This window comes from Garra rufa, chromosome 2 (genome assembly GCF_049309525.1).
Source record: "Garra rufa chromosome 2, GarRuf1.0, whole genome shotgun sequence".
NCBI lineage: Eukaryota > Metazoa > Chordata > Actinopteri > Cypriniformes > Cyprinidae > Garra > Garra rufa.
The window spans coordinates 34,119,433-34,146,721 of NC_133362.1; the positions used below are offsets into that span (position 1 = coordinate 34,119,433).

Consider the following 27,289-nt stretch of genomic DNA (forward strand, 5'->3'; position numbering starts at 1 on the left):
ACCCTACACCTTCCCTACACCTAAACCTAGCCCTCACAGGAGACTGTGCATATCTTTACATTCTCAAAAAAACGTATTCTGTATGATTTATAAGCCTTTTGAAAAGTGGGGACATGGGCAATGTCCTCATAAGTCACCCTCTCCTTGTAATACCTATGTCATACCCATGTTATTACACCAATTTGTGTCCTGATATGTCACAAAAACAAACACACACACACACACACACACACACACACTGCCACTCACGTCACTTTTTTAAAATCCACTACAGCGCGAAACATGAGTCCTGCAAACGCGGCGCCGAAGAGCTTGTTGTATGTAATCGTAGGACAAATGGCTCCTTAGTTTCAAATGGTTTGGGTACAAGGTGATCGCTTTGAAAATAAAGACGTTTGTTTTGGTTAGAAGCTCATTTGAAACATTGCCACGGCTCATTTAAGAAAATGACAGCTCCGAAGAGACGCCGCTTTAGTTGAGGTAGTGCTAACCATAATAAAGAAAGATGATGATCATCATCACCTTATCGGTTACCACTGAAATGTAGATGTAATGTATTTCCAAATCTAAGCCCATCTTATGTGGAATGTTGCCTAATAGACTGCAACATGATAAAACCAATGGATAAAACAGGCACCTTCAGAATGCGTAAAAGACGCACCGGCACTTTTTTTTTTAACCGACTACCGACAACTTTGACCGGTTAACGTTGATACGGTCAACCACCGGTCAAACGGTCATCGGTTAACATCCCTAGTTTGAAGTCGAAAAAAGTTTGTAAAGTTTGAGAAAAAACGTTGCTTATGCTCACCAAGGCTGCATATATTTGATTCAAAATACAGTTACAATAATTATATAATAGTTACAATTTAGAATTTCCATTACTCCAGTCTTCAGTGTCACATGATCCTTCAAAAATGATTCTAATATGATGAATTCCTTGTGTAAGAAACATTTCTTCTTATTAATGTTAAAAGTTAAACATTTTCACCTAAAATAGAAATCTGTATAATCAGTGTTTTAATTGTCATGCTTTTGGTCAATTTTGATCATAGTGTAGGTGTGATCAGTAACTTAAAATGTGATGGTCATTTCATATTATTGTCTTTCTAATTATAATGACTTATTCTAATGGATTTAGTCGTTATGCGTTACATTATAAACCCACATTCCATTCATCTAAAACAGTCTTTATTCATTGCGGTCCTCATCTATGTTAGGCTGAAAGGAAACACTGATGCATTGTAATAAGAAATGCACCTTAATTACTCTGTGCTGATTGAATAGTGATTTAGAACAATTTTAATGAGAAAATAAATATCCGTCATTAGTTTTAAAGATGGCTTTATTCCCAGTGGCCCAGGTCTGATGTTTTCATTCTGATTTAGAGCTTTAGAACAAATTGAGTCATTTATTAACAACTGGCACGCTCAGTAATTGCACTTGTTTGATAGATCTGCTCATGCAGTTATAGATAAAACATGCGTCTTACCAGTTGAACACATGAGCAATCAAAAAAGGAGATCGGAAAAATTGCTTCTCTCGCTCGCTATCAAACCTGCCATTGTTATTACTCAGTAGCTAAAATTGCTGCTCTTATAAATGAAAGACTGAAAGCAGCTTTGTTAGAATGACAACTGTTAGCATTCTTTAAAATGAACAGGTTTTTATTTATATCGGGTTCCATCTATAGCTCTCGTGACTTGCACATTAGCGAACATTGGGCTGAAAATTAGGACTCAGGGTGCTTCGTTTGTGAGTCTGATTGACGCAGCGCACTGCATTCATAAGTGTGAAATGAACGAGACAGGAAAGGCATTAGTTGAAAACCCAGATGGGACGTTGTCAGTCCAGACGGTGGTTGCATACATCACTGGGGTCTTTAAACATGCCATTCGGCAGACGGGTTTCCTCCCAGGAACATTTTGATGTGTTAGACAGCACCTGTTTCATCAGGTCTGTCATTTCCTCCAGCTTTATTAAAGATGAGTTTGTCCACCCTGTGGATTACAGGTGAGGAATGGCCTAGTTTTAGTTCCACTATTGTAGCTAATCTTAGATTGCCAGATACACTTTGCATCTGGAACCAAGGTTGCTTCCCCCTTCCAGGAATCAGAGCAGTTGCGGGAAGAAGTGTGAGATGGATATGTTGAGGTAATCCACATTTCAATATGACTTCTGTTTCAGATTAGGTTTAAGATGACACACATGGAGGCCGTGTATAGTTTAAAAATCATGACCAGGCATGTCTCTAAACAATGGGCAACTGCTCTGACCACCTCACACTGTCGTGTCACACTCCTTGCTGATCCTGTTTAGAAAACTACCCCTTCTGGGAACGGATACCAGTTTTGTGTTGCATGGGTGCGTTGTGGTGTCTTATTGCACTGTACACCTGATAAAGGTACGTCTATTCACTTAATCACAGGCCAGTGCAGATGTCTGAAAAATTTAAAGGGATAGTTCACCCAAAAAATTAAACTGTCATTAATTACTCACCCTTATGTCATTTCAAACCTGTATGAACTTCGTTCATTTGCAGAACACAAATTAAGATGAATTTGATGATGTACAAGTGCTTTCTGACAGCAATGCAACTGACACATTCAGGGTCCAGAAAGGTGGTAAGGACATTGATAAAATAGTCCCAGGGCTCTACATTTACTTTTCTTAAAAAAAATCAGGAGCACAGTCAAAATTTCAGGAGCACCTTCTAATCAGTAATTAAAAAATCTGTCATCTTTTATGTCAAAAAAAAAAAAAAAAATGTATATATATTTTAAAAATTCTGATTAAAACAACAGAATAACAGAAAAACAAGTAGAATAAGAATAAGTTAACCAATCAATTAAAATCAGTAAAGGGAAGTACAATGCTGTTTCATGTATGTAAAGCTGATTACACTGTTAAAGAGTAAGATTCTCATGCTAAACATGGCCAACGTTTCCAAAAAACGATTTGGACATATAACATTATTTCTGTGCCGAAAACATACTTCCGGGTTTCTTACAAGTTTCGGGAAGTTTATTTCGATCATGGCTCTTCTTGACATTCTGAAAGGTGGAACTACTTGTATGGGTATTTCTACTGAAAGAGCGCGGCCGCGCACACATCGACCAGAGTGAGAACAATAGCGTGCCCATCAACACACTTCATTCGGCTGCACTGCTGCACGGGACTTAAGGTCATTGCACAGTAAGGCCCCAATCACACCGAACATGTTTTTTAGGTCTAAAAACGCGAGGCACACCTCACTGCCCTTTTTGGTGAAAAGAGCAGTGTGCTGCATTTTTAATTTTGCTAGGCAACGACCAAAACAACTGTCCTGTCAGTCAAATCAAAGGATTCTAGTGAGAGCGCTCTAAAATCTTTGGTTTTTGCTGTTAAGTAAACTGCTATATTAGCAGAAACCTTAAAAAAAAAATAGCTCCGGGTTACCTGCGACAGACACCAAAAGTTTCTCCTCCGTTATTGCAGTCTCCAGACTTTCTAAGCAACGGTAAACTTTCGTCACCACAACAGAAGGCCCTCCTGTCCATTCATTCAATTGGACAATGGGAAAAAATGTGAATGACGTCGGACGTTTTTACGCTCAGAGTTGCTTTTTTTTTCAACTTCAAATGCTCAGAGCGTTACTGCAAAAAACGCGATGCACGGCAGGCGGCTAAAACATGAGGCCCCAAGGTACATAAGCAGTGTGCAAAATGCTCACTGCCAACAGAAAACGCATTCTGTCTGATCGGGGCTTAAGTGCGATTTTTTTTCGCATGTTAAAAAATAAATGCGACCTCACGTTATGTCAATCACGTTTGCACACTGCCTCCGAAATTTTCGTCCGTCATAAATAATTTTGAGAAAATTTCGGACATTGTGTGCAATGACCTTTACTAGGTAAGAATGTTTAAAGAAGGCAAAGATAATCTTGCTCAGCTACCGAAAAACCCAGTGTTACGTGAAAAGTGGATGATGCAGTTTCTTTTTCTGGGGCAGAAACTGAGTTTTGCAAGTGTGTTTGTTGACGAACCTTTTATAAACAAGGCCCAGTTCGTTGCTGGATTTGCACATCGTTTGATACTGAAAGATGGAGCGGTCCCAATATATAAAAGATCCCAGTCATGATTCAGAACTGCATATGGTAAGCCAAACGGCATCAAATGTCTATGTTTTGTTGGCAATCAGCGTACGAGTTCTCGTCAAACTTTTGGTCCACCCATGGCACGCCTCCAGGAGCTCGGCTATATTCGGAGAGAATCGGAAAGTTGTATATTTCTTTTGTAGCTATGATTAAACTAAATCATTTTTGGAGATATGAAGGATGCAGTACTATTCTGTAGCAAAGACTATAGAATACCCAAGACATGTCACTCGTATAGTTTTGAATGGGGAAAAATGCAACGTTCATTATGGCCGCGAAGCCCCGCCTTCTTAGTGAAAGAGCCCATCGTTGATTAGTACAGTCAGTGCGTCGCTGCAGTTAGAAGTCCCGGTTGCTATAGAAACAATCGGCGCTCTAAGACGTGCACTCAGTACTGCGCATGCGCACTGGATCATTTAGCCGGAAAAATAAGAGTTTTTATACACTATAGGAGCACAAGGAACCATATTTATGAGGTAGTTCTTGTTGGATTTCTTTGGAGATTTAAAATATGAAATTTAATCCTAAACTTGGTGAACAGTTTTGGAGAATTTGATGTTTCCCCATTCAAAGAGATAGGAGCTGCACTTGCCTGCCCGAGTAGCATTTCAAAGATGGCCGCCGAGTGACATGACTTGCCTTAAAGGGACTTTGTCTGTAGGCACTCAAGATTAACATGATTGGGTGAAACTGTGTGTTATACCCCCTTTAACAAAATGTATTTGTACTACAGAGGTGGCACAGAACAACACAAAAATGGCTTGTAAGTGTATAAGTGCAATCAAATAAATACATTTATGTTGAGATTAATGTTTTAAATATAAAAGTTTGAATTCAGAAACATTCAGAAACAGAAACACAATCATTTAAATAACTAAAAAGATACTTTAAAAATTAACCTAAATCTGCCAGTAGGTGGCGGCAAGTCACTGATTTCATTGCTGAATCATATCATTCATTTGATTCGTTGGAAAGGCTGATTCAATCAGGAATAAAGCTAGTGACTGTTTTTATGAGTGGGAAATTGAATCTAGATTTGTTTAAAAACACACGTTCATTCATAAACCAAACAACGCTGTGTTTGAGTGGAGATGCGCAGTGGCTCAGTTGTGACTTGTTTCAGACCATTTTTGAAGTTGAAATAGAGCATAATCGTTCAATGTGTTAATAGTCAGACAATGTAAGTCACTTAATATAAACTTCTTGTTTATTTAACAGTTGTATTAAATCAATATCTCATTTACAAACTCCCTTAAAGATCATTAAAACTGTCAGTCATCTTAGTTGATCACAATCTCTCAAAGTTAGTTAAACTCTCTGTAGTACAAATTTTGTTAATACTGATTTCATTTGATTGGTAACTTATTCTTATTCTACTTGTTCTTATCCTGTTGTTTTAATTAGAAATTTTTAAAAGCTTAAAAAATGTATATTTTTTTAAATTTGACATAAAAGATGACGTACTTTTAATAAAGTTAGAAAAATCATTTACAAAGGTAAAAACTACATTTCTCTGTAAACCACTTTAAGGAGTCCGTAAAGGACCATTTTTTTATCAGATTTTTTGATTATTGATTCGAAGGGGCTTCTGAAATTTTGACTGGGCTCCTAAATTTTTTAAGTTAGGAGCACAAGTGCTCCTAAAAAGAAAAGTATGCGTAGAGCCCTGGGTTTGAAACGACATGAGGGTGAGTAATCAATGACAGAATTTTCATTTTTGGGTGAACTGTCCCTTTAAGTGGTATGCTTATCTTTATGTCCAAATGCTGTGTTTGCATTCATGGTCCTTCATTAATTGGAAAACATTCTTCAATGTTTTTATATAGCAATTTCAAACATTTTAGGTACTTCTTGTGTTGTTATATTTTCTGACCACTGCTTGATAGGATGTACACAGGGGGGCAGATCTGAGTCATATTTGTTCTGCTTATGATGGCTGAGTCATCCCCTCTATGCTTCTATACACTTTTACAGAATTGATTCTTTTGAATTGATTCATTTTGGTATATTAATGGTTAATGTCCCCCAAAGTTGTTTATTGTCTTGAGCAGCAAATCAGTGTAAAATGATTTTTAAAGGGAAATTCAGCTTTGCCATCAAAGCAATACATTATATTTTGAAATGTATTAAAATTAAAAACATTGTAAAAATATTTCACAATATTACAGTTTTTACTGTGTTTTTTGTCTAATAAATGCAGCATTGGTGAGCACAAGTGACTTCTTTCAAAAACATCAAAACATTTTTACTAACCTCAAATGTTGGTAGTGTAAATCTTTAAATCTCAAAGGAATAAATCCTAACCCTAACCAAACCCACATTATTTTCTAATTTCTCTTGGGATAAAAACTGTCAAAAAAATCGATATGAAGTTTTGAATATAGTGGTATTTATGACTTGTGCAGAAGTTAATTTTTCTGAAGCCAGTGTGATTTATATGGCTGTAAATCTCAGGCCAGTACATTTAAATACATCAAAACACATCATAGCGAGTTTTTCATTTGGTCAACCATTTACTGCAATTAAATGTTCTCATGCTCCTGTCTTTTGTCTGACATATTTTTAGATTATTTCTTTGACTTGCCTTGTGAATGTGGTTGAATGTTTCTTATAGTTTGCATTGTAAAAAATCATTTTATGACATATCTTTATTCACAGGCATCCCAGTCTCTCAACAGCATTTGATATGGAATGGTATAGAGCTTGAAGATGAGTACTGCTTACATGATTACAGGTGAGTTTTCAGCCTGTTTTTTAGCTTTATAAAACAGGATCCTGGAAGTTATATTACAGGAAGTAAGCTTAACTACCACATTAAGTTTAAACACTTTTTCTATTTTGTGGAACAGAAACTTAGATGTTTTGCTCCATTTCCAAACTGGTTTTTTTTCCATAAACCGAAAGCATATTGTGACCAGGGGCACATCAACTGCATAAAAGTCATAAAAAGTAGTCTGCATTACTCTTGCTCTATATTTAACATCTCCTGAAGCCATAAGATAGCCTTGTGCGAGGAACATAGTGACATTTAAGTCGTTATTCGCCGAAAAAACCTCTCTGCCACGGCTTTCAAATCTCATTTGCGCTTGAGCAGCTTGGACGTTCTTCAAAAAACGTCCTCCTTTATGTTCTATGAAAGAAAGGTTTGGAACAGCATGACGGTGGGTAAATAATGACAGCGTTTTTTATGCATTTTTGGTGAGCTGTTTCTTTAAATGCAGCTACTTCTCTCAAGAGCAGGCTGGCTCAGTCTGGAGGTCACAGATGGTGGATTTGTCATAAATTCTTGTCGGTTAATATTCCACATGGAGGCTTTCTGGGAAGATATTGTGGGCCTGGATGGCACTCATTGTGCTTCACTTGTTAAGTGAAGCAAATATTTATAAAAGCAGAACTGTATAGACTGTAGCGGTTTTGGGTTTGTTATGCCACTGCTTGCTTTGAGTTTTCTATGGTTGTGTTTTCAGCATCACAGAGGGCTGCACTCTCAAGCTGGTGCTCGCCATGAGAGGAGGGCCTGTAAACACCAGACGAGGTGCGTTTCCACCACCGACTGAGATTTTCACAGTTGAAAATGTTAAACCTGTCATTCTGAACCCCAGGTTAATGTAATCCTGGTTTATCTTGGTCCTTATTTCACACTGGTTATACTTTATCATGAGTGCTTTTGAAAAACACTATATTTGAGTTTTAAAACATTGATCTAAGGAGTAAAGCACACAATATGTTTCAGTACCTGCTTGTCAATCTGTGAAAATATCATAATTTTAAGTTTTTTATTGGGAACATGGAAACATGATGTCTACATCATTAACTTGATGTCTACAGTCGTGGCCAAAAGTTTTGAGAATGACACAAATATTAGTTTTCACAAAGTTTGCTGCTCAACTGTTTTAGATCTTTGTTTCAGTTGTTTCTGTGATGTACTGAAATATAATTACAAGCACTTCATACGTTTCAAAGGCTTTTATCGACAATGACATGACATTTATGCAAAGAGTCAGTATTTGCAGTGTTGGCCCTTCTTTTTCAGGACCTCTGCAATTCGACTGGGCATGCTCTCAATCAACTTCTGGGCCAAATCCTGACTGATAGCAACCCATTCTTTCATAATCACTTCTTGGAGTTTGTCAGAATTAGTGGGTTTTTGTTTGTCCACCCGCCTCTTGAGGATTGTCCACAAGTTTTAAGATCTGGGGAGTTTCCAGGCCATGGACCCAAAATTTCAACGTTTTGGTCCCCGAGCCACTTAGTTATCACTTTTGCCTTATGGCACGGTGCTCCATCGTGCTGGAAAATGCATTGTTCTTCACCAAACTGTTGTTGGATTGTTGGAAGAAGTTGCTGTTGGAGGGTGTTTTGGTACCATTCTTTATTCATGGCTGTGTTTTTGGGCAAAATTGTGAGTGAGCCCACTCCCTTGGATGAGAAGCAACCCCCACACATAAATGGTCTCAGGATGCTTTACTGTTGGCATGACACAGGACTGATGGTAGCGCTCACCTTTTCTTCTCCGGACAAGCCTTTTTCCAGATGCCCCAAACAATCGGAAAGAGGCTTCATCGGAGAATATGACTTTGCCCCAGTCCTCAGCAGTCCATTCGCCATACTTTTTGCAGATTAATCTGTCCCTGATGGTTGTTTTGGAGAGAAGTGGCTTCTTTGCTGCCCTTCTTGACACCAGACCATCTTCCTAAAGTCTTGGCCTCACTGTGCGTGCAGATGCGCTCACACCTGCCTGCTGCCATTCCTGAGCAAGCTCTGCACTGGTGGCACTCCGATCCCGCAGCTGAATCTTCTTTAGGAGACGATCCTGCCGCTTGCTGGACTTTCTTGGATGCCCTGAAGCCTTCTTAACAATGCATTTTTTTTTTTTTTTTTTTTTCGGGATTAAGTTAATTTTCATGGCAAAGAAAGACTATGCAATTCATCTGATCACTCTTCATTACATTCTGGAGTATATGCAAACTGCTATTATAAAAACTTAAGCAGCAACTTTTCAAATTTCCAATATTTATGTAATTCTCAAAACTTTTGGCCACGACTGTACATCATTAACTTGAACTTGATGCGACTAAAATATACAAAATTAAAAATGAATGTTGATAAATACATTTAAAAAGGTAAAAAATAACGTATGCATGGATGCATTGTTCACAATAATATTGTGATCATAAAGATAAAAATAGATATTTCCAATAGAATTTTTAATTTCAGATAATTTTCAAAATGTCTGTCTCCATATTAGAATATTTATATACACTGCTGTTTAAAGGTTCGGGATCAGTAGTATTTTTAGTAAATAAGTCTCTTATGCTCTTCAAGGCTGTGTTAATTTGATCGAAAATACAGAAAAAAAAATGTTATATTGCGAAATGTTATTGCAATATAACATTGTGGTTTCTATATTAATATTTTTTTAAATATTATTTATTTCTGTAATGCAAAGCTGAATTTTTATCAGCCATTCAGCCATTAACTCATAAGTGTCACTTCTCTAATCGTTCTAATATGCTGATTTATTATTATAATTATTTTTTTGGAATCTGTGATACTTTTCAGGATTCTTTGGTAAATAAAAGGTTAAAAAGAACAGCATTTATTTAAAAAAAATTCTAACAGCATACATCTTTGCTATCACTTTAAAAAAAATCAATTTAACACATCCTTGCTGAATAAAAGTATTAATTTCTTACAAAAAAAGAAAGAATAAAAATGTACTGACCCCAAACTTAGTGTAGTGTGTATTGTATGAAAAGATTTCTATTAAAAATTCTCTTATTTTTAACTTCTTATTCTGAAAGAAATCCTGACAAAAATCACAGGTTCCAAAAAATATTAAGCAGCACAACTGTTTCCAACACTGATAAATAATGAATGCATTCAGTCAAATGCTGTAAATGCACTCCACTTAATGTGCTTGCCATCGCTCTTCAGCACTGTTTACCTCAGATGCTGAAATGAAATGCAACACATGAAAGTTTCTGCAACTGTGCAAACTACATGAATATTTAATGAGGTTACCACTGAGACTGTTTATGATTGGCTGTACTGCAGGATTGTAGCAGATCAGTGCAAACGGGATGTGTTGCAACTTTCTAACCCTTACTATGTGTCATTGTGCAATGGTTTTGAGGTCAAGAAAAAAGTTGCTCATTACCAATTCCAGAAAGTGTGCAGGCACACAGTTAGTTTTTAGTCTGATATTGATTAGTATGACCTGCATGCTGTTTCTTCTTGTTACTTGCAGTGACAGTGACAGATGACTCGGTGAGGGATATCGCTGACTGCCTTGATGCAGGAAGAGAGGAGATGTGGGAAAAGTCTCTGCCTAATAAACAGGTCACCTTCCTGGTGTACCGTGAGGGTGATCAGCTTAATTTCTTTCGAGTGGTGGATAGAGGAGATGGGACTCTCACACCTGTGTCTGAATCATTGAGGTCAGTTCAAAGAAGAGAAATTACTTGCCAAGAGGAACAACCCCGTCCTCACTGCAATCTAGTTCCCTTTTTTAGATGAAAGCAGATGTTTCAGAAATACAGTTTTCATGTGTCATGTTGTTTTACTAAAGAAGATATGCATCAGCATTTACTGGCAGATCTAACAGTCTGTAACATCTACATCATTTGCATCACCAAAACAGATGTTAAAAAACTAAATTAAACAAATAAAAATGATTTCCATAAATTATGTAAATGATATATCATTTGTCTTTGACATCATATAACCATAAAAAACACTAATACTTTAATAACGTTTGTTAAATGTAATCTTAACAAATCTCAAAATTAATATGCATTTAAATGCAAAAATAATTGAAAATAATTGTAACAAAGTTTCTGCTTAAACAGTTCACTTTGAGAATAAAAATGTCCTGATTCCTGATCATTTACTTACCCACATGTCATTTAAGATATTTGTGTCTTTCTTTCTTTAGTCAAAAAGAAATTAAGTATTCCAGAATTTTTAGTGGACTTCAATGGTGATCAAGGAGATAAGGGAACAAATTAAATTACAGTATCATTGGGCTCTCCATGATCCCACGATCTCACAAACGGTCATTTTTGATAAAAAAAAAAATACAATTTTGAATACAATCCAGGAATGTTTTTCTCAAAAACCTTTTTTTTTTTTTACGACTGAAGAAAGAAAAACATGAATATCTTGGATGACATAGGGATGAGTAAATTATGAAGAATTTTTTTTTTCTGGAAGTGAACTAATCCTTTAAAATAGCAATTCATTTTTTTTTGCCATCCCTAATAAATATTGTACATTTTAAGTCTTTCTTAAAGTTTTCTGCTAAAACAAACAGATCAATGTTTTGAAATAATAAAAAAATAATTTTTAAGAAATTGGATGTAAAATTTTTGGCTAGTTGATAAAATGGGCAGCAAATTCCCAAAGGCATTGAAGGAGTGATTTAATCCATATCCTAGGCTTTGTTTACACTAGTGCGTTTTCGTTTTAGTGTAAATGGTCCAAAACTGAGACTTTTGAAAATGTTTTGAAAGCACTGCAAACCCCTTTTTAGTTTGAAAACTCAGTTGCATCTCAGTGTAAACGATCAAAAATGGAGGCTTGAAAACATTTTGAAAATGCTGCAAATCCCATTGTAGTTTGAAAACTCCAGGGTTGCATTTCAGTGTAAATGGTCAAAAATGGAAACTTTTGAAAAAGTTTTGAAAACGCTGCAAACTCCATTTTAATTTGAAAACTCCAGGGTTGCCTTTCAGTGTAAACAGACCAAAATGGAGACTTTGGAAAACGGTTTGAAAATGTTGCAAACCCCATTTTAGTTTGAAAACTCCAGGGTTGCGTTTCAGTGTAAACAGTCCAAAATGGAGACTTTTGAAAACCTTTTGAAAACCTTTTGAAAACACTGCAAACCCCATTTTAATTTGAAAACTTCCGGGTTGCGTTTCAGTGTAAACAGACCAAAATGGAGACTTTTGAAAACCTTTTGAAAACGCTGCAAACCCCATTTTAATTTGAAAACTTCAGGGTTGCGTTTCAGTGTAAACAGACCAAAATGGAGACTTTTGAAAACGCTGCAAACCCCATTTTAATTTGAAAACTTCAGGGTTGCATTTCAGTGTAAACAGTCCAAAATGGAGACTTTTGAAAACGCTGCAAACTTCATTTTAATTTGAAAACATCAGGGTTGCGTTTCAGTGTAAACAGACCAAAATGGAGACTTTTGAAAACGCTGCAAACCCCATTTTAATTTGAAAACTTCAGGGTTGCATTTCAGTGTAAACAGTCCAAAATGGAGACTTTTGAAAACGCTGCAAACTTCATTTTAATTTGAAAACATCAGGGTTGTGTTTCAGTGCAAACAGACCAAAATGGAGACTTTTGAAAACGCTGCAAACCCCATTTTAATTTGAAAACTCCAGGGTTGCGTTTCAGTGTAAACAGATCAAAATTTAGACTTTTGAAAACGCTGCAAACCCCATTTTAGTTTGAAAACTCCAGGGTGGTTTTCAGTGTAAACGGACCAAAATGGAGACTTTTGAAAATGCTGCAGACACCGTTTTAGCTCGAAAACTCAAGGGGTTGCATTTCAGTGTAAGCACACCAAAACGGCTGCCCACATTCGCTCTGGGTATCACTGACGACTGTAAACAATCACATAATGCTCATTGGTTGCATCTATTAAAGCATTTTCACACATCAAGGAATAACAGTCAATTTTATTACAATTACTTAAATGAAAACACTTCTTGATGAAGTATGCAGCCTGAATGGTCATGTGACATCCGTTTTCAGTTGTGTTATGTAGCCGGAGATCGTTTCTGAAACGCAGTGTAGACAAGGATAGTTTTCATTTTAAAACAGCGTTTTAAAAAAAAAGCACTAGTGTAAACAGGGTCTAAGGCTACGTTTATACTAGTGCATTTTTGTTTAAAAAGGCACAACTTTTGCTACGGTTACGCCTGTTGTTTACACTACTCTGGCGTTTTTGATCTTTGAAAATGGAGACCCCGTAATTCTCTTAAAGAAGACATCCTTGATGATGTATGCTGCCTGAATGGTCATGTCACATGTATTTTCGGTTGTGTGGTGTAGACGGAAATCATTTCTGAAATGCAGTGAAAATGCTTTAAAAATAAAAAAACGCACTAATGTAAACGGGGTCTAAGAAGCAGAATATCAGAATTCCAGTCCCGTTTTGACACAGAAACAACACACTTCACCTTTTTAGTAATTAGATTTTCTAATGTGTCAGAAAATAATGTGTCATTGTGACATATACAGCTTTTTCATCGGAAAGCTATCTCGGACTAGCCATCTGCAGAATGTTTTACAGAGGGCTTCCTTCTTTTGTTTCGAAAGATTTTTTTAATCATTCAGGGGATCTGCAGGGTTGTAATCAGCTGGTTTTGCTTCATTAACCACAGACCATCTTGAACGCCGGTTAGGTAAAACCCAATAATTAACCCCTCAGCCTTTTCGACAGCTGAGAAACGTTTCATAAAACTCAACTCATTCAGTTTAAAGACTTATTCAGTGCAGCATATGGAAAATAAACAGCGCTGTTAACCACAAATAATCAAAGAGTTCATGCATGTGTTTCAGCGGCGCCTCTGTACACAATGTGTACGCAGAGGAGGAGGAGGAAACAGAGAGTGCATCTTCAGAACAGCAGACGCTTGAGAACTCCATCACAATGAGCAAGATGAAGCTGCTCAAGGCCAAGATGGAGAATATGAACCTTAACAAAAAGGTACAACAGAATAGGCGGACTAGACGTGCTCTTAATCATTTTTCGTTCCTCCTCCACAATATTCCTTACAAAAATAATCTTATCCTGAAGTGCATGAACATCCTTACTGTCAAACACAAACAGCAGTATGGAAGTGCACACCGTTCTCCAGCTGGCTTGAGGGACTGTCGCCCATCCCACGCTGTGTCTGATTAACCGGCGCAGTAATAACTACAAGCTCAGCAGATTGGCACATGAAGTTAATTATTTAGACACGACTATGCATAGTTGTCAGTATACAAGTCTTAGTGGCACATATTTGTTTTTCTATATCTAGAGAAGCATTGCACTTATCTTAGTATTTTATCTTAGTTGAGAAGTTTGCATGTGTGCATTGCTTGTCAACATCTTAGAAATGTGTTGAGGAAAACATTAAGAGGTGTAAGCACAGTTTAATTGGTTACAGTTACAAGCAGTATCGCAACTTGACACAGCTTTAGTTTACCACAGCTTCTTCAAATGCGTGTGCAACATGAATTCAGAGCTAATCATTTTAATAATAATTTGCTAATATTATATTATTTTTTCAGACTTTAAGTTGTATATTTTGGTTTGCATTCATTAAGTTTTCAAGTTCATTTGTGACCCTGGACCACAAAACCAGTCTTAAGTAGCACAGGTATATTTGTAGCAATAGCCAAAAATACATTGTATGGGTCAAAATTATATTTTTTTCTTTTATGCCAAAAATCATTAAGATATTAAGTAAAAATCATGTTCCATTAAGATATTTTGTGAATTTCCTACCGTAAATATTTCAAAACAATTTTTGTTTAGTAATATGCATTGCTAAGAACTTAATTTGGACAACTTTAAAGGCGATTTTCTCAATATTTTGATACTTTTTAAATCCTCAGATTCAAGATTTTCAAATAGTTTTATCTCGGTCAAATATTGTCCTATCCTAGCAAACCATACATCAATGGAAAGCTTATTTATTTATTATGTATATATCTACATTTTTAAAAATAACTTTATGACTGGTTTTGTGGTTTAGGGTCACATTTGTATATTTCTGAATTCACACTGACAGGATTATTCAGTAGTCCTGAAAAGTGGTCATTACAACATAATTATTAAAATATTTTTTATTAAAATGTTTATGTATTTATGTTTACTATTTTTAAAGAGACACAATATACATGTACAGTATTCATACCAAATTAGTTATTAGTCAATGTTGATCTCTATGGATTATGAATATTATCAATTTGGCTAATCTGTATTGGCCAAAATGTTCAAGGGAACCCTGGGTATTAAGACTTATATGGCTTAATATAACATAAATGATGTCTCTTACTAAATCATGTAGTAGAAAACCTATGAAAGTTTTACGTTATTTAAAAAAAATCCACATCATATTTTCTACTTTGGGGGTGGAATTATTTAGATGGCATAAAATGGTTGTACTCAGTGAGCTACTTGCGCTACCTGTTGCTAATTTTACCGCAACACAACTCGGAAACTAAAATACTGATACGATGGATGACCACAGCTACTGAAAGAGCTTACAGGTAGTGATGGATATAAGCATGTTGACATCCTGCCAGGATGGCATCTAGCATTTCTTTGTCTTTGCCATTTATAAGCTTTTTCAGTAGCTGTGGTCTACTAAAAGTCTCAAAGACATCAGGGCTAAAGTGGAGAGAACAAAGGCATGGGTCTTTAGGAAATTTTATTGATTATTCTTGTTGATAGGAAAGCAGTGAAGACTTACATCACTTCTCTGGTAGCCCTTCGACTAAAAATTACAACTAAAAGCCGCGCTAAGTGGCATCATATTAGAATTTTCCAAATTGTTTATTCTGAGTTGTGTTACGGTAAAAATAGCAACAAATAGCGCCAGTAGCTCATCGAGTGCAGCCATTTCATGTCAACAAAATAATGGCAACCCCCTATAGTCCAAAATAAAATGATGTGGATTTTTAAATAACATAAGTCTTTCATGAGTTTTCTACCACATATTTCAGTAAGAGACACCATTTACGTTATAGTAAGCCATACGAATCTTAATACCTGGGGTTAGAAAAAGATATGAGATATATTTTTACTGTGACTCATACCACTATATAATATTTGGTCATATCGCCCACTCCTGATCACAAGGGAATGCCAGATCTTCTCTGTTTATGTACCTTACTGTGCATGATATGCGTGTGATTGTTTTCTTCTGTTCTTGTCAGCCCAAGAAGACTGCAAAATTAAAAGTCAGACCTCCAGTGGGTCCGCGCCCCTGCAGCAGTACGCTTGGCTCTGCCCGACACCACCGAATGTTTCGTGTCCTTCCTCAGATAGGCCACGCTTCTCCAACACATCTACCTCCGATCGGTGATCAGCAGCAACCTGCAGTTTCATCCCCTGCTGCTGGCTCTTCCCGCCAACCATTCGCATCTCTCTCAAGTCCCACTTCTTCAAGCCGTGCTCATCCTTCATCTGCAGCTTCCGGGATATATATGCTCCAGGCTGAGGAACCATGGGATAATCCAGTGCCCAGGAAGATCAGACTCCCTCCTAAAGTGTCTAGGCTGGATATGAGAGGGCCTAAAGTCATGCGAGACTGCGTGTACCCACCTGTATCGCTTCTGTCCAGTTCTGGAGTTCAAGATGAGGTTGATCTCCAGAGCGACAGACTAACGGTAGCCGAGAACTCAGCGGTGATGGAGCCGCCCAAAGCTGTACCCTTCAATCTTCCCGAGCCCCTGAGTCTGGATGTATCCACTCAGCGAGAGCGAGGTTTGAACGCTATAACTGTACCAGAACCCAACAATGCAGCTCCTCTTCTTTCCCAAGCCATCAATTCAAACTGGCTGGCATCCCAATCTGACCCTCTCGCACCACCTCATATACCGCAGCACTTTGAGTTTACAGGTTCTTCTAGTCCAGCCCGTGCGCTCCTCAGAACCAGCAACAGTCCGTCACTCCCGGTCAGCTCTCCATCGCGGACCACATCTGTATGTGGGCTCAAAGTCGACAAGCATTCAGAGGTGATTTCCAAAAGCGAGGCCCGAGATATTACGAAGATAGCCAACAAAGCATCTAAAGAGCCGTTAGGTTCGGTGAGCAACGCAGAGCTTCTGGCCTCCCTGGCGGGCGGTGGTGGTCAAGAGGCCCTGGCCGGGCCCTTTGCGCTAGGCAGGTTATGTGCAACAGCTGCCCCCCTACCAAACAACATCCATCTGTTGCAGGAAGACCTGCTGAGGAGGATCTCCCCCCTACAGAGAACAGCCGGCCACACAGTGAGTTTGTAACCTTGACTTATGCTGCCGCTTTTACAGATCTCACCATTTGTACCGCTTCAAAAACCTGATGTTCATTTGATCTCAGCAGGGGTAGAAGGAGAAGCGGTATTTGCTTTAACTCAATATGACATGCGGATGTTGTCGTGCAAATTAGTGCTACTACTAGAGCGTGTTTCCTGTCACGAAAAGACACTTGTTGCACATTATACACCGTGCGAGACAGATTACAAGTGCGATTCATTAGTTTTGGCATTTCAGCTAATGAGAATAGTTCTGCGGCAATCTGACGAATGCTTTATCATGCAAAATCTTGTCATTGCAGCCGTCAAGCTCATCAAGCGGCCTCTCCAGTTCAATAAAGAGATTAGGTGAGTGGCTTGACATAAACAGTGTGAAATGAACCATTAAGAACACTATCTAACAGCGCTGGCACAGAGAAACTTTGTTGTTGTTGAAAGCAATGTCATTCGTGTTGGCCACTTGTCATACTTTTCCACTCCTCACTGCTTTAAACATTTTTACACCTGTCTTACTCAGGCTTGTGAATTCGAGTTCATAGCTGCCTCCAGCCTGGTTCAGTTCTAATCCAAGTCAAGTTCAAATTTATTTCTATAGCATGTTTAAAAGCAACCGAGTTGCACTAAAATGCTGTACAGAAGACACATTAAGCATATAAATACAAACACATTAAATACAGTCAGCACAAAAAGCCTGAGAGAACAAATAAGATTTAAAGAAGTACACTTCCAGAACAAAAAGGTACAGATAATGTACTCACCTTCTTGTCATCCAAGATGTTCATGTCTTTCTTTCTTGGGTCGTAAAGAAATTATGTTTTTTGAGGAAAAAACTTGAGGATTTTTCTCTATATAGTGGACTTCTATGGTGCCCCAAGTTTGACTTTCAAAATGCAGTTTAAATGCGGCTTCAAAGATCGCAAAATGTGGTTGTAAACGATTCCAACCGAGGAAAAAGGGTCTTAGAAAATTTATTTATTTATTTATTTATTTTTTAAATACAATTTCTATACTTTTTAACCTGTTTTTTTTCCGGTTCAGTTAGGGAATGTCAAAAAAATCCCATCTCATTTTCTTCCTCAAATTCAAAATCGTCCTACATCGCTGTTTTACCTTTTTTGTTTAGGGTGTTTGATCTTCTTTGCATGTTCACTTTGCATACACTGGGTTGGCACTTCTGCAGTGATGTAGGGTGATTGTTGAAGTTGCGGGAGAAAATAAGATGGGAGTTTTTCAAACTACCCTAACTGTTTTGAACCAGAGATGCCCAAACTACTCATACAGTACACATCGCAGAGAGAGATAAGACAAGCATTTGAGGTTAAAAAGTATATAAATTGTAATGACAATAAAAAAAAAACAGATTGTTTCACTAAATAAGACAATTTTTTCTCGGCCGGGATCATTTACAGCCACATTTGCGATTTGAAGCTGCATTTAAACAGCATTTTGGAAGTTCAAACTCGGGTCACCATAGAAGTGCTCTATATGGAGAAAAATCTAAAATGTTTTCCTCAAAAAACAATTTCATTACGACTGAAGAAAGAAAGACATGAACATCTTCGCTGACAAGGGGGTGAGTACATTAAAACCGGCTAGTGAAAGAGCTGACCTCACTTTTAAAGGCAGATTGTTTTAGAGTTTGGATGCTGCAACAGAGAAAGCCTGACCGCCCTTCGGTTTAGAATGACAACACGGGACAGTTAAGAGAAGCTGACTACATGACCTGAGTGCCTGTTGAGGACAGTACGAAATTTGAAGATCACTTGTGTATTTTGGTGCGGCACCAGATAAAGCCTTATACACAAGAACATCAATTTTAAAATCAATTCTAAACTTTACAGGAAGCCTGTTAAGTCAGTAAAATGGTGGAAACGTAATCAAATTTTTTGTGCCAGTAAGAAGTCTCGCTGCAGGATTTTGGACAATTTGCAAGCGAGAGATTACAGATTGAGGCAGGGTACAATATAGGGAATTACAGTATTTACAGGCATGATGCTATAAGAGCATGTATTATAGTCTCCAGATCTCTCGGGGACAGAACCTGTTTTAATTTCGCAATTGACCCTTCGCAAAGAACTTGATTGACAGGTGATCTGACCAACCATAATGCAGAATTCATCATTTTGTCTGACAAACAAATCAGATAGGACAGTAGATTAACTTTTGTGGACTTAAACTTAAAAAAATGGTGTGTATTGACAATCTTGTCATAGCAATCCCAATGAGCTTCCAAATGATAACCATTATCAGTTTTAGCTGGTTGGTGAAATTGTGTGTCGTCAGCATAGCAGTGGTAGAAAATCCTGTATTTCTAAAAAAGAACAGCACCTGAGGGCAACATATAAAGTGAAAAAAGAAGAGCGCCTAAAATAGACCATTGGGGCACACCACATAATAGGGGAACCAACAAAGAAGAAAACTCCCCAGTGGTCACTGAGAAGGTCCTGCCTTTAGGATACTAATGCCCAGCTTGAATTGAGCTCTAGTTTAGGGGCCAGTATATTGAACATGTGAGTATTTTGAATATTTATTTATTTTTGTAAGGAAAATAATACTTGTATTCAGCAAGGATGCAATAAAGTGTTCAAAAGTGATAAGTAAAAAGATAAGGTATATATTAAATCAATGCTGTTATTTTGAACTTTGTACTTTTCAAAGAATCTTGAAGAAATATCACTTATTCCACAAGATATTAAGTAATTGTTTTCAACATTGATAATAATAAAAAATGTTTCTTGAGCATCTAATCATCATGTGAGAAAGATTTCTGCAGGATCCTTTGACACTGAAGCTGCTGCTGAAAATCTTTGCCGGCGTAGAAATAAATTACATTTTAGAATATTTAACAAAATGAAAATATAAATGGCTATTTTAAATTTCACAATATTACTATTTTACTATATTTTTGATTAAATGAATGCAGTCTTGCGACCGTAAGAGAATTTTTTTTCAAAAACATGAAACAATCCCAAACTTTACCTTAAACATTTTGAATCTAATTGACTAACGGTGCCAAAATTATGGTTCTTTTTATGCCACCATTTATGCCATTTCAGTGCAAATACAGTAGTCAACATTTGAAGTGGATCAAAACCTTTAATCAAAGCTGTCCTAAAACCAAAACAATACCCGTTCTTGTCTTAGGACAACTTGAACTTGATGAACTTTTTGGATCCACTTCAAATGTTGACTACTGTAGCTAAATATTGAGATATACAGTATGTCAAAAAAGTGAGTACACTCCTCACATTTTAGCAACCATGTTAGTATATCTTTTCAAGGGACAATACTATAGAATTGAAACTTGGATATATTTAAGAGTAGTTAATGTACAGCTTGCATAGCAGTATAGATTTATTGTCCCCTCCAAATTACACAACATACAGCCATTATTGTCAAAATAGCTGGCAACAAAAGTGAGTACACCCTACGTGAACTTGTCCAAAGTGTCAATATATTGTGTTAGCACCATTGTTATCTGGCACTGCTTTAATCATCCTGGGCATGGAATTGGCCAGAGCTGCACAGGTTGTTGCTGGGATCCTCCTCTACTCCTCACGGAGCTGCTGGAAGTTAGACACACAGTGCTTCTCCACCTTACGCTTGAGGATGCCTTACAGGTGCTTAATAGAAGATTCAGGTCTGGAGGCATACTTGGCCACCCCATCACCTTCAGCTTCCTCAGCAAGGCAGTCAAGTCATCTTGATGGTGTGTTTGGGATTGTTATCATGTTGGAAAACTCCAGTTTCTGGAGGGAAGGCATCATGCTCTGCTTCAGAATGTACAGTACATAATGGAATCCATGTTTCCCTCAATAAACTGCAGCTCCCCAGCACCAGCAGCACTCATGCAGCCCCAGACCATGATGCTACCACCACCATGCTTGACTGTAGGCAAGACACAATTTTCTTGGTACTCCTCACCGGGGCATCGCCACACATGCTGGACACCAACTGAGCCAAACAAGGTTATCTTATAGTCCCATCAGACCACAAGACATGGTTCCAGTAATTCATGCTCTTGGACAGGTTGTCTTCAGCAAACTGTTTGCGGGCTTTCTTGTGAGCCAGCTTCAGATGAAGCTTCCTTCTGGGACGACGCCTATGCAAACCAACTTGTTGCAGTGTGCTTTGTATGGTCTTAGCACTGACAAGCTGACTTTCTACTTCTGCAACCTTTAAAGCAATGCTGGCAGCACTCACGCATCTGTTTTTTAAAGCCAGGTTCTGCACCTGATGCACAGAACTAGTGATCAACTTCGTTGATCGACCCTTGCAAGGCCTGTTCCGAATGGAACTCATCTTGGAAAATCTTTGTATGACCCTGATCACTGTAGTGTAACTCGGTTTCAGGGTGTTAATGAACCTCTAATAGCCTTGGCCATGTTTGTGGAGAGCAACAATTCTAATTCTCAAATCCTCAGAGAGTTCTTTGCCATGAGATGTCATGTTGAACATCCAGTGGTCAGTATGAGAGAATTGTACTTAATGCACCAAATTTTAACTGCTCTAATACAAGATACACAACTTTGTACGGTTCTGTCAAGCAGACAAAAACAAACATGATGAATAGGACATGTGGCTTTGCATGGTTAAACAACATACTGCTGTTATCGCTTAGGGTGTACTTACTTTTGTAGCCAGCTATTTTAGCAATAATCTATACTACTATACAAGCTGCACATTGACTACTCTAAAATATATCCAAGTTTCATCTCTATAGTATTGTCCCTTGAGAAGATGCTAAAATGGTTGCTGAAATGTGAGGGGTGTACTCACTTTTGTAAGATACTGTATATTGAATGGGATCACAAAACTGGAAAATATGAAATTGTAGTTGTAGCTGTATTGTATTTTGGGAAAGTTTTTTTTTGTAGGTTAAGCCATTGTGATAATCTCAGAATGCCAAACATTGGTCGATTCATTTGTATGCCCAATACTGCATATCAGTCTATAAAATATTTTCCAGGGGTTCAGTTTGAGGGGTGAGGAGTGCAGGGCTGCTTGGCACTGTGTTGCATTTTAAATGAGTTCAGCAAATTTAAAATATTCACTGTTATACAGAGAATAACTGCTGACTGAAACCAAGAAACGGGAAATGATCACCGCAGCTCAGTCGCCTAGATAAATATTCACATGATCGCATGTTTACAAAAGCATGCATGCAAAATTACACACAAAATAGAAGCATATCTTCACTCTGATGCTTAGACAGACTGCCTGCATGATTGTGCACTTAAGAGCCTGGATGATGGTTTTGCAACAGGTGGCCCTGATACATTTGGGAAATGTTCCCTGACATTTTACCGCTAGTGTTTCAGAGCATCTGAATGTTCTGTCACAGCTAAGATTGTCACTGGCTTGAATTTGCAGTAGTGATGGCAAATAACAGAATAGATAGACCAGCAACTACATGACTGGAAATCCAATCTCATGCCCCAGTGCTTGGCATTTTTTTGTCACAATGTGTGCTTTTCCCTTGCTCCTTGTCATTGTGACTTGTGTAGAAATAAACAGGGAGGTTCAAGTACAGCACATGGCTAGTTTTTCTTTTGAATCTATATTTTATAGTTGTTGTGATTGTCTCTCTCGTTCTATTCCTGTGATTGTCTGTTTGTGGAAATGTTGGTTTAGGCACTCCAACACATCACTTGCCCCCTGTGAAGGTTTCCACTGGAACAAAGAAAAAGAGTTCAAAGCACTGCTTCCTGTGTGGGAAGAAGATCGGCTTGGCCACCAGCTATGAATGCAGGTACAGTGCTGGTCCCTCAGTATGAGTTTTTCATTATTTTACAATAAGGGAAGTTAATGTACATCTGTGATCTTAAAGGGAAGTACAGTATGCACTTCATTTGGCGCATGCGCTTGTGGCAGAAAACAGAGCTATTTCTGTTCGGAGGTGACAATAGTTCTCTTATATGTCATGCCATTGCTGATAACACCATCTGTGACTTTCTTCAGTTTCTCATTCTGGTGTCTTATATGATGCATCACTGAATAGGACTAAAAAGAAAGCTGTGCATTTTATTCTGTCCTGTACCTTATATGATACACCCAGCTAGACTGTTATAAAATGGTATACAGTAGTACAAAACAAACAGTGCTTTCTTTTAATAGCATGGCTGTAATCACTATAAACATTGACAGGAACACATTCCCCTATATTTAGATTGGCCAATATGGGTTTTATTGTTTATTCCAAAAATGAAAATTCTGTCATTAATTACTCACCCTAATGTCATATCAAACCTGTAAGAACTTCGTTCCTCTTCTGAACACAAATAAGGATATTTTTGATGAAATTTGAGAGCTTTTTGAACCCAGCTAAACAACAGCAAATCTGAAATCTTCCCAGACCCAGAAAGGTAGTAAGGACATCTGTAAAACCGTTCATGTGACATCAGTGGTTCAACCACAGTTTTCCAAAGCTATGAGAATACTTTTTGTGCACAAAGAAAACAAAAATAATGACTTTATTCAACAATTATTCTCCTCCAAATGACATATTCCGCAATTATCGAGAGTACCACGATGCATGCTGTCTATGTAGGGTCAAGAGCTCTCGGATTAGATCCCAAATATCTTAATATGTGTTTTGAAGGTCTATATAGGTCTTACAGGTTTGAAACGACATGAGGGTTAGTAATTAATGACAGAATTTACATTTTGGGGTGAACTATCTCATTTAAATCATTTGATCCCTCTAATATATAGTCATGTGTTTGGCTTAAAGTCTAAATTGTTTGTTTGAGTTTCCTTACATTTTGGGTGGAGAACCGTTTTAGGGATTTTTGTTTAGATTGTTTTTAATTAGTTAGGTATGACTAGTTACTTATCCTGCAGTAAACATTAGTTGGATATCTATGATTTAAATGTAGCTTGGTAAAGTAATTTTACTGTTCTCAAGAATTAAATATTGATTTGCAGATTTGTTTGAACTTTAATTGTCAACATAATATAATCAATTCAAATGAATTCACTTCATTTTTATTCTTGCTGAGCAAAAGCCTACTACTAAACAGCACATCTATTTTACCAGTAACAATGTTAAAGGTCTATTCACATCAATTATGATGACTATATATATACAGTAACTAAATTCCACAGCACAATTATAGCAATAAAAACACAGAGAAACAATGTCATTTGAATCACTTAGTATTTTTTCAGCTTATGAATGATAAAAACCAGACTTTAAAGAACTTAAGCATTTTAGTGACAAATGACAAAACTGCAGCATGTTTTTTTATAATTAATAGTATCATCTGTTGGTGTGGATAGTAAAATAATTATCTTATAATTATCATTCTTAGTGTGAACAAGCTTTAAAGGGGTTAGTTCACCTAAAAACAAATATTCTGTCATTAATTACTCATTAATTACCCTCATGTTGTTCCAAATGCGTAAGACCTTTGTTCAGATTCTGAACACAAATTAAGATATTTTTGATGAAATCCTAGAGCTTTCTGACCCTGCATAAACAGCAGTGTTGCCAAGTCCGCGGTTTTTCACGTTTTTCTTTTTTTTTTTAGCGGAATTGGTCTAGTTTAACACTGTTGCTGTGGGTTGTTTTTTAATGTCCATGAGTTGAAGCGACCAATAATGTAATATTTAGTTCCTGGAATGCTAATTTTACCAGGGGAACCCCACCAACAAAACTTGTATTTTACCCTTTGGAAGGCCATTTTTAACAGGGGACCCCCCTCAAAGCGCGATTGGGCTAGTTTTGAGTAGCAATTGGGCGGGTTTTTGATGTGAAAACCTGGCAACCCTGATAAACAGCAATGCAACTCACATGTTTAAGGCCCAGAAAGGTTGTAAGAACATTATTCAAATAGTCCATGTGACATCAGAGGCTCAATTGTAATGTTATGAAGCTACGAGAATACTTTTTTTGCGCAACGAAAACAAAACTAACAACTTTATTCAATTTCTTCTCTTCTGTGTCAGTCTTATTCTGCTTATTCTCGTTGTGTTATTGCTGTAGATTACTCGTGGGATGTTTTTCATATCACTTGTGTGCATAAAATCATCACATAATGCTTTCCTCCATTTCCTCCTTCGTTCACAACCTGACATGGCAATAAGTTCTTTACAAACATGCTAAATTTCTCGTTCACGCCAATTGCGTCCCCCAATTTGCGTCATTTGCGTTGCATAATTATTGACAGACTTTTAATTTTTGGATGAACTAACCCTTTGACTCTTAAAATTATCTGAAGGATCATGTGACTCTGAAGACTGGAGTAATGATGCTGAAAATTCAGCTTTGCATCACAGGAATAAATTACATTTTAAAATATAATAAAATAGAAAACTGGTATTTAAAATTGTAATAACATTTTGCCATATTACTATATTTTTTAATCAAATAAATGCAGTCTTGTTGAGCATTAGACTCTTCCTTCAAAAACATTATAGCATATATTTGGGCTTTTTGTGCCAAGATGATTATTTATTATTCCCAAGTTATGCTAGAGGCGGTAACTGTATAATTACTCTTAAAAAAAAAAAAAGTCAATAATTGTTTTGCCGAAGTTACTTTTGTTAAATCCCTTTTGCAAGAAAAATGCATCTGCGTGGGATGTTTAGAAACAATTCCATTTGGTTTCGCTGTGAGCTTTTTCTGTACAGTTTTTTAACAGCTTTAGTTCCATACTGAAAATCAATGGACATCCGGATGAATTTCAAACACCATCCATTTACTCAGTTCTGAGGAAGCAATTTCAGAAGTGCACTCTCTCTCACACAGCTTAGAGAGGAAACATTGCTTAGACTGCTGATTATTGCCATTCTCATAAGGGTATCTATTTATTTTGTGTGTGTGTGTTTGTGTGTAAGGTGTGGCAACATCTTCTGTTCCATGCACCGCTACTCAGAAACCCACGACTGCACCTACGACTACAAAAGCGCAGGCCGACGCTTTCTACAGGAGACCAACCCCATCATAAGTGCACCAAAGCTGCCCAAAATATGAAGGCACTGCACGGGTGAGAGAAAAGTCAAAGACATGATATCCATCAACTATTAAAAGAGAAAAAACCTTGATCACCAATGTGTGCTTTTATCACCATGTTTGCTTAAAAATATAGTAGTGAAAAAAGGAAAGAAATTAGCCGTTGCCTTGGAAAAACACACCTTTGTCTGCTATCCATAAATGGCTTCATGCAAGCAAAAAAAATAAAAAAATACCCTGCATGTAAATAGTTTCTTAAAACCTTTATATCATGCAAACAAACTTTTAAAATGAGTAAAACACTTTTAAAAAGGCAAAATACCTAACTACGCATATCTATTACAATGTATTTTGGTGTTTTTTTTTTTGTTTTTGTTTTTGGAATAGAAACAATCACTTTTCATGACAAGTCTTGCAGAGATGCACTTTAGAAACGCTGAATATCTCTTGTGGAGATTGGGGTTTGTATGGTAGGTGGGTGACGGTGTGCTTCAACTATGTGCCGTTTGTTTTTTGTAAGTTTCCTATTAGAACTTCTTATATTTCCGAGTCTGACACATTACTTCTCTTCTCCGTATAGTAGCACTCTACCGAACACTTCTTATCAAGGAAAATGCCAAGCACTGTACTCTCGTGTTATAACAAGACTGTTTAACCTTGGTTCACTTTAAGTATGAAGAATATAGGCCCTGTCGGCCGTACATTACACACTACACTATGCAGTTTGACCATGTAGCATTCTAAACCAACTTTATAAGGGCTTGGCATGATAAGATGTGAACAGTTGACTGGTTGCCATGACGAACGGTCCTTTTTGTACCTTAGTATTTGAAAAGCTGTTCAGAAGGCGGCAGTTGTTATTTGCATTTTTTCTGTAATTGTCGGGTGATGAGCCTAATAATAAAATATCCTTGTGTTTCCTTTGATTTTTTTTTCTTTTTCACTCTATTGTATTGCATTCTGTTATTCTACTGTGTCTTTCACGCCTTCTTAACATCGCATTTGGGTGTTTATGTTATTGTTTCGGTTGCTTCGTCATAACAGCACTGCTGTAAGGGATTCCAGGTACTGGAATGAGTATATTAATAGTCTTGTCTTGACATGTTTCCCCTTCATTTGACTAAGATGTGATCTTGTGTCTAGCATGAACCTGTTTCGAAGAGTGCATCC

At 37.3% G+C, this 27,289-nt stretch overlaps 1 protein-coding gene across 1 annotated transcript in view; it reads left to right on the forward strand.

Moving 5' to 3' along the window:
* zfand4 (zinc finger, AN1-type domain 4) overlaps positions 1 to 27,045 on the forward strand; it is a 30,522-nt gene extending 3,477 nt beyond the window's left edge. Inside the window, exons 3-10 of the mRNA XM_073834156.1 lie at positions 6,794 to 6,869; positions 7,603 to 7,670; positions 10,386 to 10,575; positions 13,718 to 13,865; positions 16,088 to 17,140; positions 17,466 to 17,511; positions 22,798 to 22,915; positions 26,005 to 27,045. Of these exons, the coding sequence (XP_073690257.1) occupies positions 6,794 to 6,869; positions 7,603 to 7,670; positions 10,386 to 10,575; positions 13,718 to 13,865; positions 16,088 to 17,140; positions 17,466 to 17,511; positions 22,798 to 22,915; positions 26,005 to 26,140 (1,835 nt within the window). The 3' untranslated portion in view covers positions 26,141 to 27,045. The remainder of the gene's footprint in view (positions 1 to 6,793; positions 6,870 to 7,602; positions 7,671 to 10,385; positions 10,576 to 13,717; positions 13,866 to 16,087; positions 17,141 to 17,465; positions 17,512 to 22,797; positions 22,916 to 26,004) is intronic.
* The last annotated feature ends 244 nt before the right edge of the window (positions 27,046 to 27,289 follow it).